Consider the following 14,082-nt stretch of genomic DNA (forward strand, 5'->3'; position numbering starts at 1 on the left):
TGATTCCTTGAGGGATGAAATATCTATTTGTCTTACCCTTGAGTAGACTCATTGGTGACCCACAGTCCACCTATAGGTAATTATACAATTTATAATCCCGAATGAAGAAATTTCTCAGTCTCTTACTACTATTCTTTATCATGAGAATGAGTATTGATGAAAAAGGAAGTGTTTTGTTGAAGCTTTTCTTGTACCCATCAGAACATTCAGAAGAAAACCACTGTCAAGGTGGGACGTCAAACGTTTGCTTCCCTTTACGTTGGTATTTTTGTGAATGAGCTGAAAAATGTGTTGCTGGAAAAGCACAGCAGGTCAGGCAGCATCCAAAGAGCAGGAGAATCGACGTTTCAGGCGTTCTTGTGAATGTCCTGATAACAGAAGAACCAGAGAGTAAAAGAGTATTTTTTCACACTATCTTTAAGATCTGGAAAGCACTCTTTGAAAAGGTTTTGGAAGCTGATAGAATAGTAAGTTGCAAAAGGGAATGGGGTATAAATTTCAGAGGGCAAGACAAGAAGCTTTGTTTTTTTTCAGCAATGCTCGAATTATAAACCATTTCACTGACACAATTAAGCCTGATTGAGTTTTTTTTGAGGAAGTAACAAAGAGGATTGATGGCAGAGCGGTAGATGTGATCTGTATGGACTTCAGTAAGGTGTTCGACAAGTTGATGGAGAGTTGTTTTTCAGACTGGAGGCCTGTGACCAGTGGAGTGCCACAAGGATCGGTGCTGGGTCCTCTACTTTTTGTCATTTACGTAAATGATTTGGATGTGAGCATAAGAGATACAGTTAGTAAGTTTGCAGATGACACCAAAATTAGAGGTGAAGTGGATAGCAAAGAGGGTTACCTCAAATTACAACAAGATCTGGACCAGATGGGCCAATAGGCTGAGAAGTGGCAGATGGAGTTTAATTCCGATAAACGCGAGGTGCTGCATTTTGGGAAAGCACACCTTAGCAGGACTTATACACTTAATGGTAAGGTCCTCGGGAGTGTTGCTGAACAAAGAGACCTTGAAGTACAGGTTCATAGCTCCTTGAAAGTGGAATTGCAGGTAGATAGGATAGTGAAGGCGGCATTTGGTATGCTTTCCTTTATTGGTCAGAGTGTTGTGTACAGGAGTTGGGAAGCCATGTTGCGGCTGTACAGGACATTGGTTAGGCCACTGTTGGAATATTGCGTGCAGTTCTGGTCTCCTTCCTATCAGAAAGATGTTGTGAAACTTGAAAGGGTTCAGAAAAGATTTACAAGGATGTTGCCAGGGTTGGAGGATTTGAGCTACAGGGAGAGGCTGAACAGGGTGGGGCTTTTTTTCCCTTGGAGTGTCAGAGGCTGATGGGTGACCTTATAGAGGTTTTCAAAATTATGAGGGGCATGGATAGAGTAAATAGGCAAAGTCTTTTCCCTGGGGTCAGGGAGTCCAGAACTAGAGGGCATAGGTTGAGGGTGAGAGGGGAAAGATATAAAAGAGACCTAAGGGGCAACTTTTTCACACAGAGAGTGGTACGTGTATAGAATGAGCTGCCAGAGGATGTGGTGGAGGCTGGTACAATTGCAACATTTAAGAGGCATTTGGATGGGTATATGAATAGGAAGGGTTTGGAGGGATATGGGCTGGGTGCTGGCGGTTGGGATATCTGGTCGACATGGACGGATTGGACCGAAGGGTCTGTTGCCATGCTGTACATCTCTATGACTTTATCTGAAATTGTTAGACGAGAGTCGTAGAAAGTTTGCAGCACGGAAAGAGGCTCTGCATCCCATTGTTTCCGCACTGGTCATCAAACATTGATCTATTTTAATTCCACTTTCCAGCACTTGACCTGTAGCCTTGTACGCTGCAGTGTTTTATGTGATCATCTGAATAGTTCTTATATGTCTTATAAGTTCCCATCTCTAACACTCTTTTTCAGGTAGTGAATTCCAAAGATCTCCAATCCACTAGGTGACAAAGATCTTCTCAAATCCCCTCTCAACCTCCAACTCCTCACCTTAAAACTGTGACCCCTGGGTATTGGCCCCTATCTAGCCCGTCTATGCCCCTCAGAAATTTGTACACACTTCAATCAGATCTCTCGGTAGCCTGGTCTGCTCTAAGGAAAATAACACCATTCTATCTAATCTCCCTTAGCTGAATGGCTTCAGCCCAGGCAACATCCTCATGAATCTCTTCTGTACTCTCTCATGCAATCACATCCTTCCATTAGTTTAGCAACCTGAACTACACACAGTGCTTCAGCTGAGATCTAACTAACATTACATACAGCTCCATTGCGTCTTCCTTGATCTTCTATTCAGTGTCTTGACTATTAAAGACAAGTATCCCATATGTTGCCTTAACCAACTTATCTACATGAGAGGATCTAGTTGAGGTGTCTAAGATGCTAAGGCAAATTAGAGATAGATTGAATATTTCATCACTGCTCAATCTAGAATTAGAAGCCATTGTTTTCAGATAAGGGATAATAGATTCAAACCAGATGAGGAAAAATTACTTCTCTCAAAGGGTTGTGAAACTGTGGAATTTAGTACCCCAGAATGCAGTAGATGCTGTGACATTGAGTAAATTTAAGACCGAAGTATATAGACTTTTCATTAGTAATGGGTTGAAGTGTTATGGGGAGTGGACAAGGAAGTGGTGTTGAGGCTAAGATGAGATCAACTCCGATGGTGTTTAATAGTGGAGCAGGCTCAAGGGACTGAATTTCCTATTCCTGCTCCTACTTTTTATGCTCTTGACAGGTTGCTTAGCTGTTTATCTTGCCATTTGGTATTTTGACATTTTCTGTTGCTTTCGATTCCTAGTGGAGTTATGGTTCATGTAATGCTTTAGCAGCACCCAATTTCACATGAAGAGACTAATAATTTCAAGTAATTCCCAAGAGCTGAACTTTCTAATTTTTGACCTGTGTTAAATTGTTCAAGTAATTGACACAAGAAGTAGACCGGAAATGAATAGTATTTTTTTCACACTGCTGTTAAGATCTGGAATGCACTCTTGGAAAAGATTTTGGAAACTGTTCGAATAATAAAGCAAAAAGCAATGGGGCATACATTTGCAAGGGCAAAAAAAAACAGTTGCAGAGAGAAGGGGAGAGAAGAATAGAAAGATTAGATTTTTTTTTCAAACAACTAATCAAGGTACTAGGGCTGGTTTCCTTCTGTGCGATAAAGGTTCTCTGAACCTGTATATGTGCGGATGAAAGGTTTCTTTTAGATGAGAATCAGGAGCAAGGCTTGACACCCTTCCCTACAGCATTTACAGCAACTTACATGACAGTCTTACCTACAGATTTAAAGCAACACAAATATAAATATTGACATCAACTAAAATAAATGAAAGAAAATCTACCAAGTATTTGCCATGAAATCAATGGTTAGGATTACGTGCTTAAGATGAATGAATGTAAACAAATAGATTAATCATGCAATCAGTGACCAATTGAAAACAGCTGAAAACTATCATTTGAACTAATTGAGAGAACTGTGTGGTTTCAAGTTATACTTTGCTACCTATTGTGGGGTTTATCCCAGATTTCCTGAAAGTACTCCCTCTTGCTAATCAACCTCTTCAGAGATCCTATTAAACATCTCTGGAGTAGGTGGGACTTGAACTCAGACCTCTTAGTTCAAATGCTATTGAGATGCAGATAGTTTCTAATCAACCTGGTAAGAGATGTTATTATACATGTCTGGAGCAACTGGAACTTGAACCCAGACTTCCGAGTTTTTTAGATTTTAGATTAGATTACTTACAGTGTGGAAACAGGCCCTTCGGCCTAACAAGTCCACACCGACCCATCGAAGTGCAACCCACCCAGACCCATTCCCCTACATTTACCTCTTCACCTTACACTACGGGCAATTTAGCATGGCCAATTCACCTAAACTGCACATTTTTGGACTGTGGGAGGAAATCGGAGCACCCGGAGGAAACCCACGCAGACACAGGAAGAATGTGCAAACTCCATACAGACCATGCCGCCCACGCTGAGATACAGGTCCATAGGCACTGACAACATTCAAATGCCTCACTCAATTGACTACTGTGTGTGGTACCAACTACCTTGAAGGTGGCTTGAAGTGAAAAGGGTATTAACTACATCCTACGTCCTCTGTACATGGATAAGGAATTCTACTCAAGTGAATTACTTAATGGTCAACACTCTTTATATTGTTTATCAAAGGGATATATGTTGCTGTGCAAACACCATTATAGTGAACAAGATATAAATTAATGATTTCATGCAATTCAGTCTCTCAAACTTTGGAATTATGGTATAATATGCTTGTGGAATACATTTTTTTTCTGTGACTTATTTTGACTTTCTTCGATAGTTTAGTGATCAAGATGAAGAATTAGAAGATGAAGAGGAAGAAGATAGGAAATCAAATCAAGATGATAATACGGAGGTAGAAAAGTCCCCTTTGCCACTACAGATGATGACTGTGGAGCAGCCAGGTGTTCAGGGCCCCACAGTTATGTGTGAAATGCCAAATTGTGGTGCAGTAAGTATCAATTATTGGCTTCAAGGTTTGCTGAACAAAATGCAGGCCTCAAAAATTATACCTTTAGCACAGTTTATATCAGAGCTTCCCAAACATTTTGGCTGTCCCTACACACCTTTTTGGGGAATTCAGAACATGACCCATTTTCCCCACCCATACACATTAGAAAGTATTTTACACTCCTCCATGAAGAATTAAGCCCTAATGCTTTCTAAAGCTGGCAGAAAAATGAATGTTCAAAATGCTTATCTTGTCTTTTCATCATGTCTGGATTGGATGGTTAAAATAAACAACTTCTTAGACAAAATTGGACAAGTAAAGAAGAACCAGTGGGGATTTGCTGAGGGGTAAATATGTTTGACAAACTCGATTGAGTTTTTTTGCTAAGCTGTCAAGGAGGATGAATGATGACAATTAGTTGTTGTAAATATTCAAAAGGTATTTGATAAAGTAACACGTTAGGCTCATTAGCAGAATTGAAGCCCGGGGATAATAGGGGTATTAAGAGTATGGATACAACGTTAGCTCAGGATTCGAAAGTGGCTTTGGTAAATGTCTGTTATTCACACTGAAGGAAAGTATACAGTGGCATTCCCCAAGGTATAGTATTCCAGATACTAGTTAGTGAAATGTATTAACTTTTAAGTAAGCACTAACAAAGGCAAATCACTGCAAGAAGACAGGTAGTTTGGTGGAATGAATGAATATTTAACAGATGTATTTCAGTACAAAAAAGGTGAGGCACATTATTGTAGGAAGAATGAGGAGGAAAAAAATACATGCTGTGCTAAATGTGCTAACTTTAAAAAGGATGCAAGAACAAAGAATCCTGGAAGCTTTCGTCAGCCTGTTTTTGCAAGTGGTAGGACAGGTTAGCAAAACAATTAATAAAACATATGATACAGGTCTTCATATATAAAGGTGCAGAGTACAAAACCAGCATGTTATACTACATCCTATATAAAACGCCAGGTTGGCCCCATCTGGAGTATTGTATTGAATATCAGAAAAATATTAGAACACTATACTCTGTTTAAAAAGTGTGTTAAATTATTTGATTTGTAAATGAAATATTTAATATTTTTAATTTGCTTCTCAAAAATGCTAACTGTTTCTAGTTACCTCCCATTCATCATTTCACCAGTCACCTCTCATGAGGATGAGTGGTCAGAAGCAGAAAGCTACCTGTGCAGCTTCAAGCTGAAAGTGACAGTAGCTTCAAGTTATACAGTTGTGTAAATAATCCATAAGGAGGAGAGTTAGTGACCAGAAAGGGTCAGGGAGTAGGAGATACCCCTCTCAATGGTGTCAATCAGGACATGCGACCCAGTGCAAAACCATCAGTACAAAACTCCCGACTCTAAATGTGAATACCTGCCCCATTTACTGACTGATGCTAAATTTGCATAAAATAGTTAATGTTAGAATTCATGATGAGATTTGGTTTTGCGCATCTGAATAATTTAACACTGAGGTTATATTCCTTTGTGCTGAGAAAATACCTTTCAAATACATCATCACTTTTTTGCAACACTTGTACAATCTTGGGGAAATGGAACATGATACCATCTGCTGGTCAGATCATGAGTACCTGCAGTAAAATCTCATGAGAAATTCAGAAAACATTTCAGTTAATGCAACAGTGTTTAGTTTCAAACAACAGATAGCTTAATACAGTGCTCTGCATTTGAATGCTGTCTGAGTATTAGTATGTCATGCTTCAATGGGAAATAGCATACTCTGAAAAGAACAGATTTTTTTAACTTGTACTACACACTACAGAGGCAATGGTACATCTCCTTAAAGCAGCACTGCCACGTGTGGGAGATTTATGTGTTACCTGCAAGTGAATTGGCAGATTAGCAGATAAGCATAATTATCTGGCATATATTTGTTGCTTATAATATGCGGAAATTACCACACTAGGTTTGCAGTTTATCAGCACTGAGTTGGAATGGACTCAAGTCATTGAAATCTAAAAGTTATTTGTTCTTTGAAAACATTCAACAGTGCTCTATAAATATTGCAAGTATTTTTATTATAAATTTTACTGTATTGGAGCACTATTTCTGAGGAACATTTGGGACATTCTGTAAACATAAACTGCAACTTTATTTGGTTTTATATTTGAAAAGCATCTCACTTCACTGAAGATATTTTCCATCCTGGAATATGATTTTTAGACAAAGTTTGTCCTCATTTAAAAATGTACATACAGTATATAGTAGCATAAACATTTAATATTGTTATTCGGCCATTCTTTATTTTTTGCGTTTCTAATCATTTTTCCCTTTGTTACTCCATGTCGTTTATAACTGTGGTTCCCCAATAAACCTGTAATGTATAGATTTTATATTAAAGTTGTACTGAAGTTTTTTTTGTATTTTTGAATTGATTTGGATGGTATGGTGACTAAAAGAGTATAACCAGTCTCTTCTTTTCACCTTCCCTTTCCTTTAAGATATTCAGCTCCAGACAGGCTTTAAATGGCCATGCACGTATCCATGGTGGCTCAAGCCAAACTCCAAAACTGACTTCTGCAGCTAAACATAAAGTGGGAGGACTTCAGCCTGGTTACGCCTCTGTGAAGAACTCCCCTGCACACAATACAAGTGGTGAAACAGATGCTGCTACAATTTTCCCTTGCAAGGAATGTGGAAAGTAAGTTAAATGACACTTGTTTCTCTCTAAATTGCCTGCATTTTTTAATTAGCTGCCTGTTTTACAAAGTTTCATTTTACTTTATCTGGGCTTCATTCAGAAATGCAGACCGCTATTGCTTTCTTGGAATTTGCTGAGAATACATGGTTTTAAGTGTCAGTTCAATATTTCAGGATGTTCTACAAGATTAAAAGTAGAAATGCTCACATGAAAACGCACAGACAGCAGGAGGAACAGCAGCGACAAAAGGCTCAGAAAGCTCTTGAAGTTGGTGAAATAGCAACTATAGTCCAATCTGCTACACCAGGAGCACCTGTGTTACTTCATCCAGATCACATGAGTATGGTTAAGCGACACGTGGATTTGGAGGATAATGACATTATTCAGGATTTGGAAGATGTGATGGAGGAATCAGATGTCATGGATACAGACTTACTTTTAGATGGAGACGATGGAGAATTTCTCCAGGATGATGACTTGTAAACTTCTTTTATTATTCTACGTAAAATATAAATCTCAATTAGAATTAATTGAACAAACTAGCTACTTTTTCTAAGTCAACAGCTAGTCCTAAGGCTAGTTCAAATGCAGTATGCAAAAAACAATCCAGGTGAGTTGTACATAATTAACACTGATCTTGAATTGCCTCTGTCATTCATACCATGAATGGTTTTTCATACCATTACATAGACCACACAAAGACTTCTGGGCTTTTACTTTTCCCTCAGCTGCTTGTTTAAAGGTATTTCAAAGCATTGAAACCAAACGGGTTTTTTGCTAAAGAGAAAGATTTGTCTTCAGTTTAAGTTTCAGAAATTGAATTGTCTACTTTGCTATAGAATGAAACAAAAAAGCTGTAAATAAGGTTCAAAATTATATATATTTTAAATGATAAAATCTGATTTGTTTATGGATTTATTTAACTGCTGTTTTTTGTTATTCAGCAGGTAGGATGTAAATACTTTATATTCCAAAACTCTATTAGAAAAGCAAAATATTTTTGAAAGAAAAAAAGTCCAAATGCCTAAGAATGAAGATCTTTCACAGGGGCTATCTTCTGTTATACAATGTTGTACAGATTTATGAAAGCTTTATTTTATTAATTTTGGGGTACTGATAGTGGCCAGATTGCATGCCTTTTACTCCATTATGTAATTTATTTTTTTTTAAATTGCACTGTTAAGTGTTTTCCTTAAGGAGTGTATGGAATCCTTTTCGTACATTATCTTATTTCTGCTATAATTAAATGCAGTGACTTTGTCACATTATAACTTAAGCACTATGTATAGACCAGTGAATCAGTCACTTTGTGCAATGCTTTTGTTGTATATTGGGGAAAAAAAGACAAGTCTTTAGGAAGATTTCTGTGCCATGTTCTTGGGAGGATTATGTTTTTTTTTAACAAAAGTGGCATCTTTAAAATGAGCAGTATTTTCTTGTGAATTTAATATATGCTCTCACAAGATTGTTGTGCTTGACTATGTACCCAAGTTTACTTTTAACAAAAATGTGATGGGATTTACACTGACGGATTTTTTTCCCTATTAAACTAATCCAAGAAAGTGATTTTTTTTTATTTCTCTGCCCTCTAGAGTTCACTTAATAAAAGTTATTTTGAAAAGAATTCCATTATGCAAGAATCTGCTTGCAAACTATTGATTGTTTCTAAATCAAATTAGATTATACCATATTAATGTATAATGTTTCAAGGTTTTACCCTAAGCCAGGGAATTATCAGACTGATAATTCCAACGGCCCCTGATGCCAGACTTTTAAAGTATTTCTTCTATAACTTTGCATGTGAACATGTGTATTCAGAGCAAGTTTGGGCCATTTGGATCCTCAAGCTTGCTTTACTATTCAGTAAGATCATGGTTAATTTGATTACTCCACATTTCCACCTATCCTTGACAACCTTTCACTTGCTTTTCAGGAATTTATTTACCTCTGCCTTCAAAATATTCCATGACTTTGTTTCTACTGCCTTTGAACAAGAATATTCAAAAGACATTTAGTATTTTATAATGAAACAATATTGTCTTGTCTCTGTTTTAAATTAATGTCCTATTATCAAGAGATTCTCACACAAACATCCTTTCTACAGACATCTTATTAAGGATCTTGTGTTTAAATCATGTCATCTGTTACTTTTCTAACTGAAGATATAAGCCTAACCTGTCCAACTTTTCCTTGAGATAACCATCCCATTCCAGATATTGGAGTGGAAAGCCTTCTCTGAATCGTTTCTAATGCATTTATCCATCCTTGAATAAGGAGACTAATGCTGGACACAGCATGACACATATATATGTGGTTATATATGTGTGTATGTACATTTTATGATCTGTAGAGCTAAGTATAACTTCCTTATTTGAGGATACAATTCCCCTGCAATAAATGATAATTTTCAATTTTCTAATTACTTGCTGTACTAGCATACTAACCTTTGCAATGTATGCCTAGGACACCCAGATTCCTCTGCGTCACAGAGCTTTGAGAGCTCTTCATATTTGGATATTATGGTGTTTTATTCTTCCAAAGTGAATATTTTTACATTTTTCTATATTTATAATCCATTTAACATATCTTTATCTACTTATAGGGGCTTCAAAGTGTTACAAATGAGTAATGTCCTCTTCACAAATTAATGTGCTTACCAACCTTTGAGTCATCAGCAAATTTGGTTTGGTCCCTTCATCCTAAAATAATAAATTATTGAGGCCACAAAACTGATTGCTGGGACACTATTTACTACATTTGGCCACCCAAAAAAATTAATAATGACTACATTTGATTCCTCATCCAAGTCATTTATATCTATCATGAATAGCTGGAGCCCCAAGCACTGACTATATTTTCCAACTGTTCCCTACTTGTTAACCAATTCTTGATCCATGCCAATATATTACCCCCGTCCCATGTGCTTTAAGTTTGCCCACTCATCTTTAATGAGGGATCTTATCAAAACTCATGCTCAATGAATCTACTGGAGATTTTGAGGACATTACTGGGAGAATAGATATGGGAGAACCAGTGGATATGGTGTATTTGGGTTTTCAGAAGGCTTCTAAAACTCCAAATACACTATATCTACTGGTTCTCCATATCCATTCTCCTTGTAACGTCCTCAAAATCTCCAGTGGAGTTGTTGAGCATGATTTTCCTTTTATGTATTCATACTGGCTTTGTCCAATCCTGTGAATGTTATCAGATCTTTTATAATAGGCTCTAGGAATTTCCCCACTATGTATGTTAGGCCAACTGGTCGGTAATAATCTTTTTCTCTCTTTTTTTTTAAAATAGTGGGACTATGTTTGACATCGTCAAATCTGGAGGAATAGCTCCAGAGTCTATTGAATTTTGGAAGATGACCACCAATGCATCCAATATTTCTAAGGCTAATTCCTTTGTTATTCTGGGATGTAGATTATTAGGTCTTGGTGATTTTTCAGAATTTAACCCCATTAATTTCTAAGACAATTTTTTCTTACTAGTATTGATTATCTTCAATTCGACCCTCTCACCAGATCCTTGGTTCCCTCATGTCTGGAAAGTTAATTCTATCGTCTTTTATGAAGACAGAACCAAAATATTTCTGCCAAATCTTTGTTCCCTATCATAATTTCCCTAACTTCTGGCTGTAAGGCAGCAACATTTGTCTTTACTAATCTTGTTAATTTTATGCAAATATTCTTTCAATATGAACCATTACCTAACTACCATACCGGTGTGGCAGGACTGTCATTCAAGGAGAAATTGGTTCTACTGAGCATGTATTCACTTGAGTTTAGAAAGATGAAAGGAGATTTATCCAACATCAAACCCTCTGGTAAGGTTGCCCAATCCATTTAGATCTCATGCCCTTAGAGTTCGAATCTTAGTTTTGGATTCAACTACTGACTCTTCATCTTATAGTCACTCTTCCCTAAGGAATCCCAACAAGATTGTTACAGTCCTTTCTTATTGCACAGTACCAGTCTAGAATCTCCTGTTCTCTGGTTTCTCCATATTGGTTGACAAAGCCATCATGTACACACTTCAGGAAATACTCCTCCATAATATCATTGGTAGTTTGGATTGTCCAATCTATATGTAAACTAAAGTCACCCATGATTACAGTTGTACAGTACGCATCTCTGATTTCTTGTTTAATTCCTTCCCTTACATCTCCACAGTTCACTGGGGGCCTTGAGGCAAACCTGACAATGTTTTTTGCCCCTTAGTGTTTCTCATCTTTCCCCATACAGATTCTACATTATGATTTTTTGAGCCACTATCCTTCCTTAGTGTTGCACTGAAACCTCCTTTATTAACAATGCTATCTCACTTCATTTCCCTTTTCGTCTGATCTTTCCACATAATGAGTACCTTAGAAGTTCAGTTCACATCTTCCGTTACTCTGCAGCTGTGTCTTTAAAGTCACACATATATCATAAGCATTTCTATTTGCTCTGCAAGAAGTGGAATCGTTAAAACTTTTAAGACAGAGGTAGCTAGATTTTTGTTTGGCGGGGGAATAAAAGTTGATTGGAGTAGATAGGAATGTTGAATTGGAAACAATTGTGGATCAATAATGTTTGTAATCTGAATTGGAGAGCTAAATGATTCTTTGTGAATTCATGGTTATTTAAAAACTATTTGCATTAACATTGTGGGTTATTTGACCTTCTGTAGACTTCGTGAGAGCATAGATTGATATCACCATGGTGCTTTAAGAACTTTATGTGCGTCACTCAGCCATTGCCAGCAGTACTAAAGTTGTTAAAAGTATACCAAATTTAACGTTAGATGTAAATACAGTACTGACAAGTTCAATGGACAAATAGCAGACAGCTATATCCTGAGCCTATGCTGTATCTGATTTCTAAGTGCTCAATAATAGTTTACTCTAGTAGGAAACTTCTCTTCAACAATGCAAATGCTTTTCTTCTTAGTGAACAAACAAAATGCTTCAATTTTAACATTTCTGATAGCATTTTGACAAATTGTTCTTGAAATTAATGTTCAGCGTTTTTTCAAACCCATATAACTGGAGAAAGAATGCCTCACCTTCAGTCTTGGGACACTTCAACTACATGGGATCGATGTGGATTTCACCAGCTTCCCCATTTCTCCTTGCCCACTTTATCCCAGACCCAACCTCCCATCTCGCCACCACTCTCTTGAACGGTCCTACCTGTCCATCTGCCTTCTGCCTACCTATCTGCTCCACCCTCCTCTCCAACCTGTCACTTTCAACCCCACCTTCATCTTCCTATCGCATTCCCAGTTACCTCTCCCTCCACCAATTTATCTGTTAGCCCCCTTGGCCCACAAGCCTCATTTCTGATGAAAGGTTTATGCCAGAAACGTTGACTCTCCTACTCCTCGCATGCTACCTGACCAGCTGTGCTGCTTTTCCAGCACCACACTTTTCAACTTTGATCTCCTGTAGTCCTTACTTTGTCCCAGTATAACTCACTACAATATTTTTGACATACTGTCTACCTTATTTTCACTATTATCAGTATAGTTCTGTAATTTACTGGATGTTCTATTTCTGTATCTAATCATAATTGCATTTCAAACATTTTTATTGTTTTAAAAGAGCAATGCTAATACCAAGCAGCACTAACTACTGAGCCACCGTGCCGCTGCCTCACAGCGCTAGGAACCTGGGTTCAAATCCAGCCTCGGGTGACTGTGTGGCGTTTGCACATTCTGCCCATCTCTATGAGGACTTCCTCTGGGTGCTCCCATTTCCTCCCACAGACCAAAGATGTGCAGATTAGGTGAATTGGCCATGCTAAATTGCCCACAGTGTTTCAGGGATGTGTGTGGATTTGCTGGGCCGAAGGGCCTGCTTCCACACTGTAGGGATTCTAATTCTAATTCTTTCATTTAAATAATATCTTGGGAATAAAACCTCTCAAGGAATTTCACAGGAACATTAGCACACAGTCAAGTTTTCTTCAATAAAGAGATTAATCCAAGAGATAAATCTGGAATTAAAAAAAACTAGGCTCAATAATAATGAAATTACTGTATTGTTCTGGTTCTCTGCATTAAATGCCAGTTGGAAGCAGTACATGAGGGTAGGAAGGGCAGACATCAGTGTTTATTACCAAGAGTGGCTCAATACCACTATTGCTGAATTGATCAAACCCTGAAGGATTGATCTACCTGACTGGGTCTATATCAGGTAGTGAGAGAACCAGTACGAAGGGGGAAAAAAACACTGCCTAAGTCTGTGTGAGTTACCTGTTCAGGTGCTTCTAACTATCATAGAAATAGTGTAACTAGCCATTTCGTCGCTGTAATGGAGCCAAAGCCTTGTATTTACACTAATGATATAAAATGTGTTGCGTGATATACCACTGTGCTAAATGGGATGTAGACCTACCAGTCTGAACTGGGCATGCAGGAGACCTTGTGAACCATAAGCAACAACAAAATTATATTCACCACAAATGATACACTTATGACCCAGCAAAGTCTCACTCTAGCATTACCATTGAAACAAAAAACAAATTCTACTTCAATAAGTTATGTCAGAGAGCACTAAATATTTCAAACAATTATATGCCAATCTGGTGAACTCATTGCATGCTGCTGAGCTTCCATGTAGCTCTAAGTAGAGCAAAGCAAGACAATCAACAGATCAGATCAAGTCTCAACAATCCTTCCACATTCAGTTGTGAATGATGGTAGACAATTAATTTACAGAAGGTGGATGCAGCTTCTCAAATATCCCCATCCACAATGATGGCAGAACCCAATGAAAGACAAAGCTAAAGTGTTTGCAACCATTGTCGGCCAGAAATACAGCTAAAGAAAGGACAATGCTTGGGACCTTCACTCATCTTCAGGGAGCGTAGATAGTTGGACCTGCATGAGACTCATCCAGTCAGGAATATTTGGCATTTAACC

At 37.8% G+C, this 14,082-nt stretch overlaps 1 protein-coding gene across 14 annotated transcripts in view; it reads left to right on the forward strand.

Moving 5' to 3' along the window:
- Positions 1–8,797, forward strand: part of LOC140482942 (transcriptional-regulating factor 1-like) — a 280,570-nt gene extending 271,773 nt beyond the window's left edge. For all 14 annotated transcript variants that reach the window (XM_072580708.1, XM_072580716.1, XM_072580712.1 and 11 more), the window contains 3 exons: positions 4,342–4,512; positions 6,974–7,173; positions 7,347–8,797. In XM_072580708.1, the coding sequence (XP_072436809.1) occupies positions 4,342–4,512; positions 6,974–7,173; positions 7,347–7,656 (681 nt within the window). In that variant the 3' untranslated portion in view covers positions 7,657–8,797. The remainder of the gene's footprint in view (positions 1–4,341; positions 4,513–6,973; positions 7,174–7,346) is intronic.
- Positions 8,798–14,082: the final 5,285 nt, after the last annotated feature.

Source organism: Chiloscyllium punctatum, chromosome 11 (genome assembly GCF_047496795.1).
Source record: "Chiloscyllium punctatum isolate Juve2018m chromosome 11, sChiPun1.3, whole genome shotgun sequence".
Lineage (NCBI taxonomy): Eukaryota > Metazoa > Chordata > Chondrichthyes > Orectolobiformes > Hemiscylliidae > Chiloscyllium > Chiloscyllium punctatum.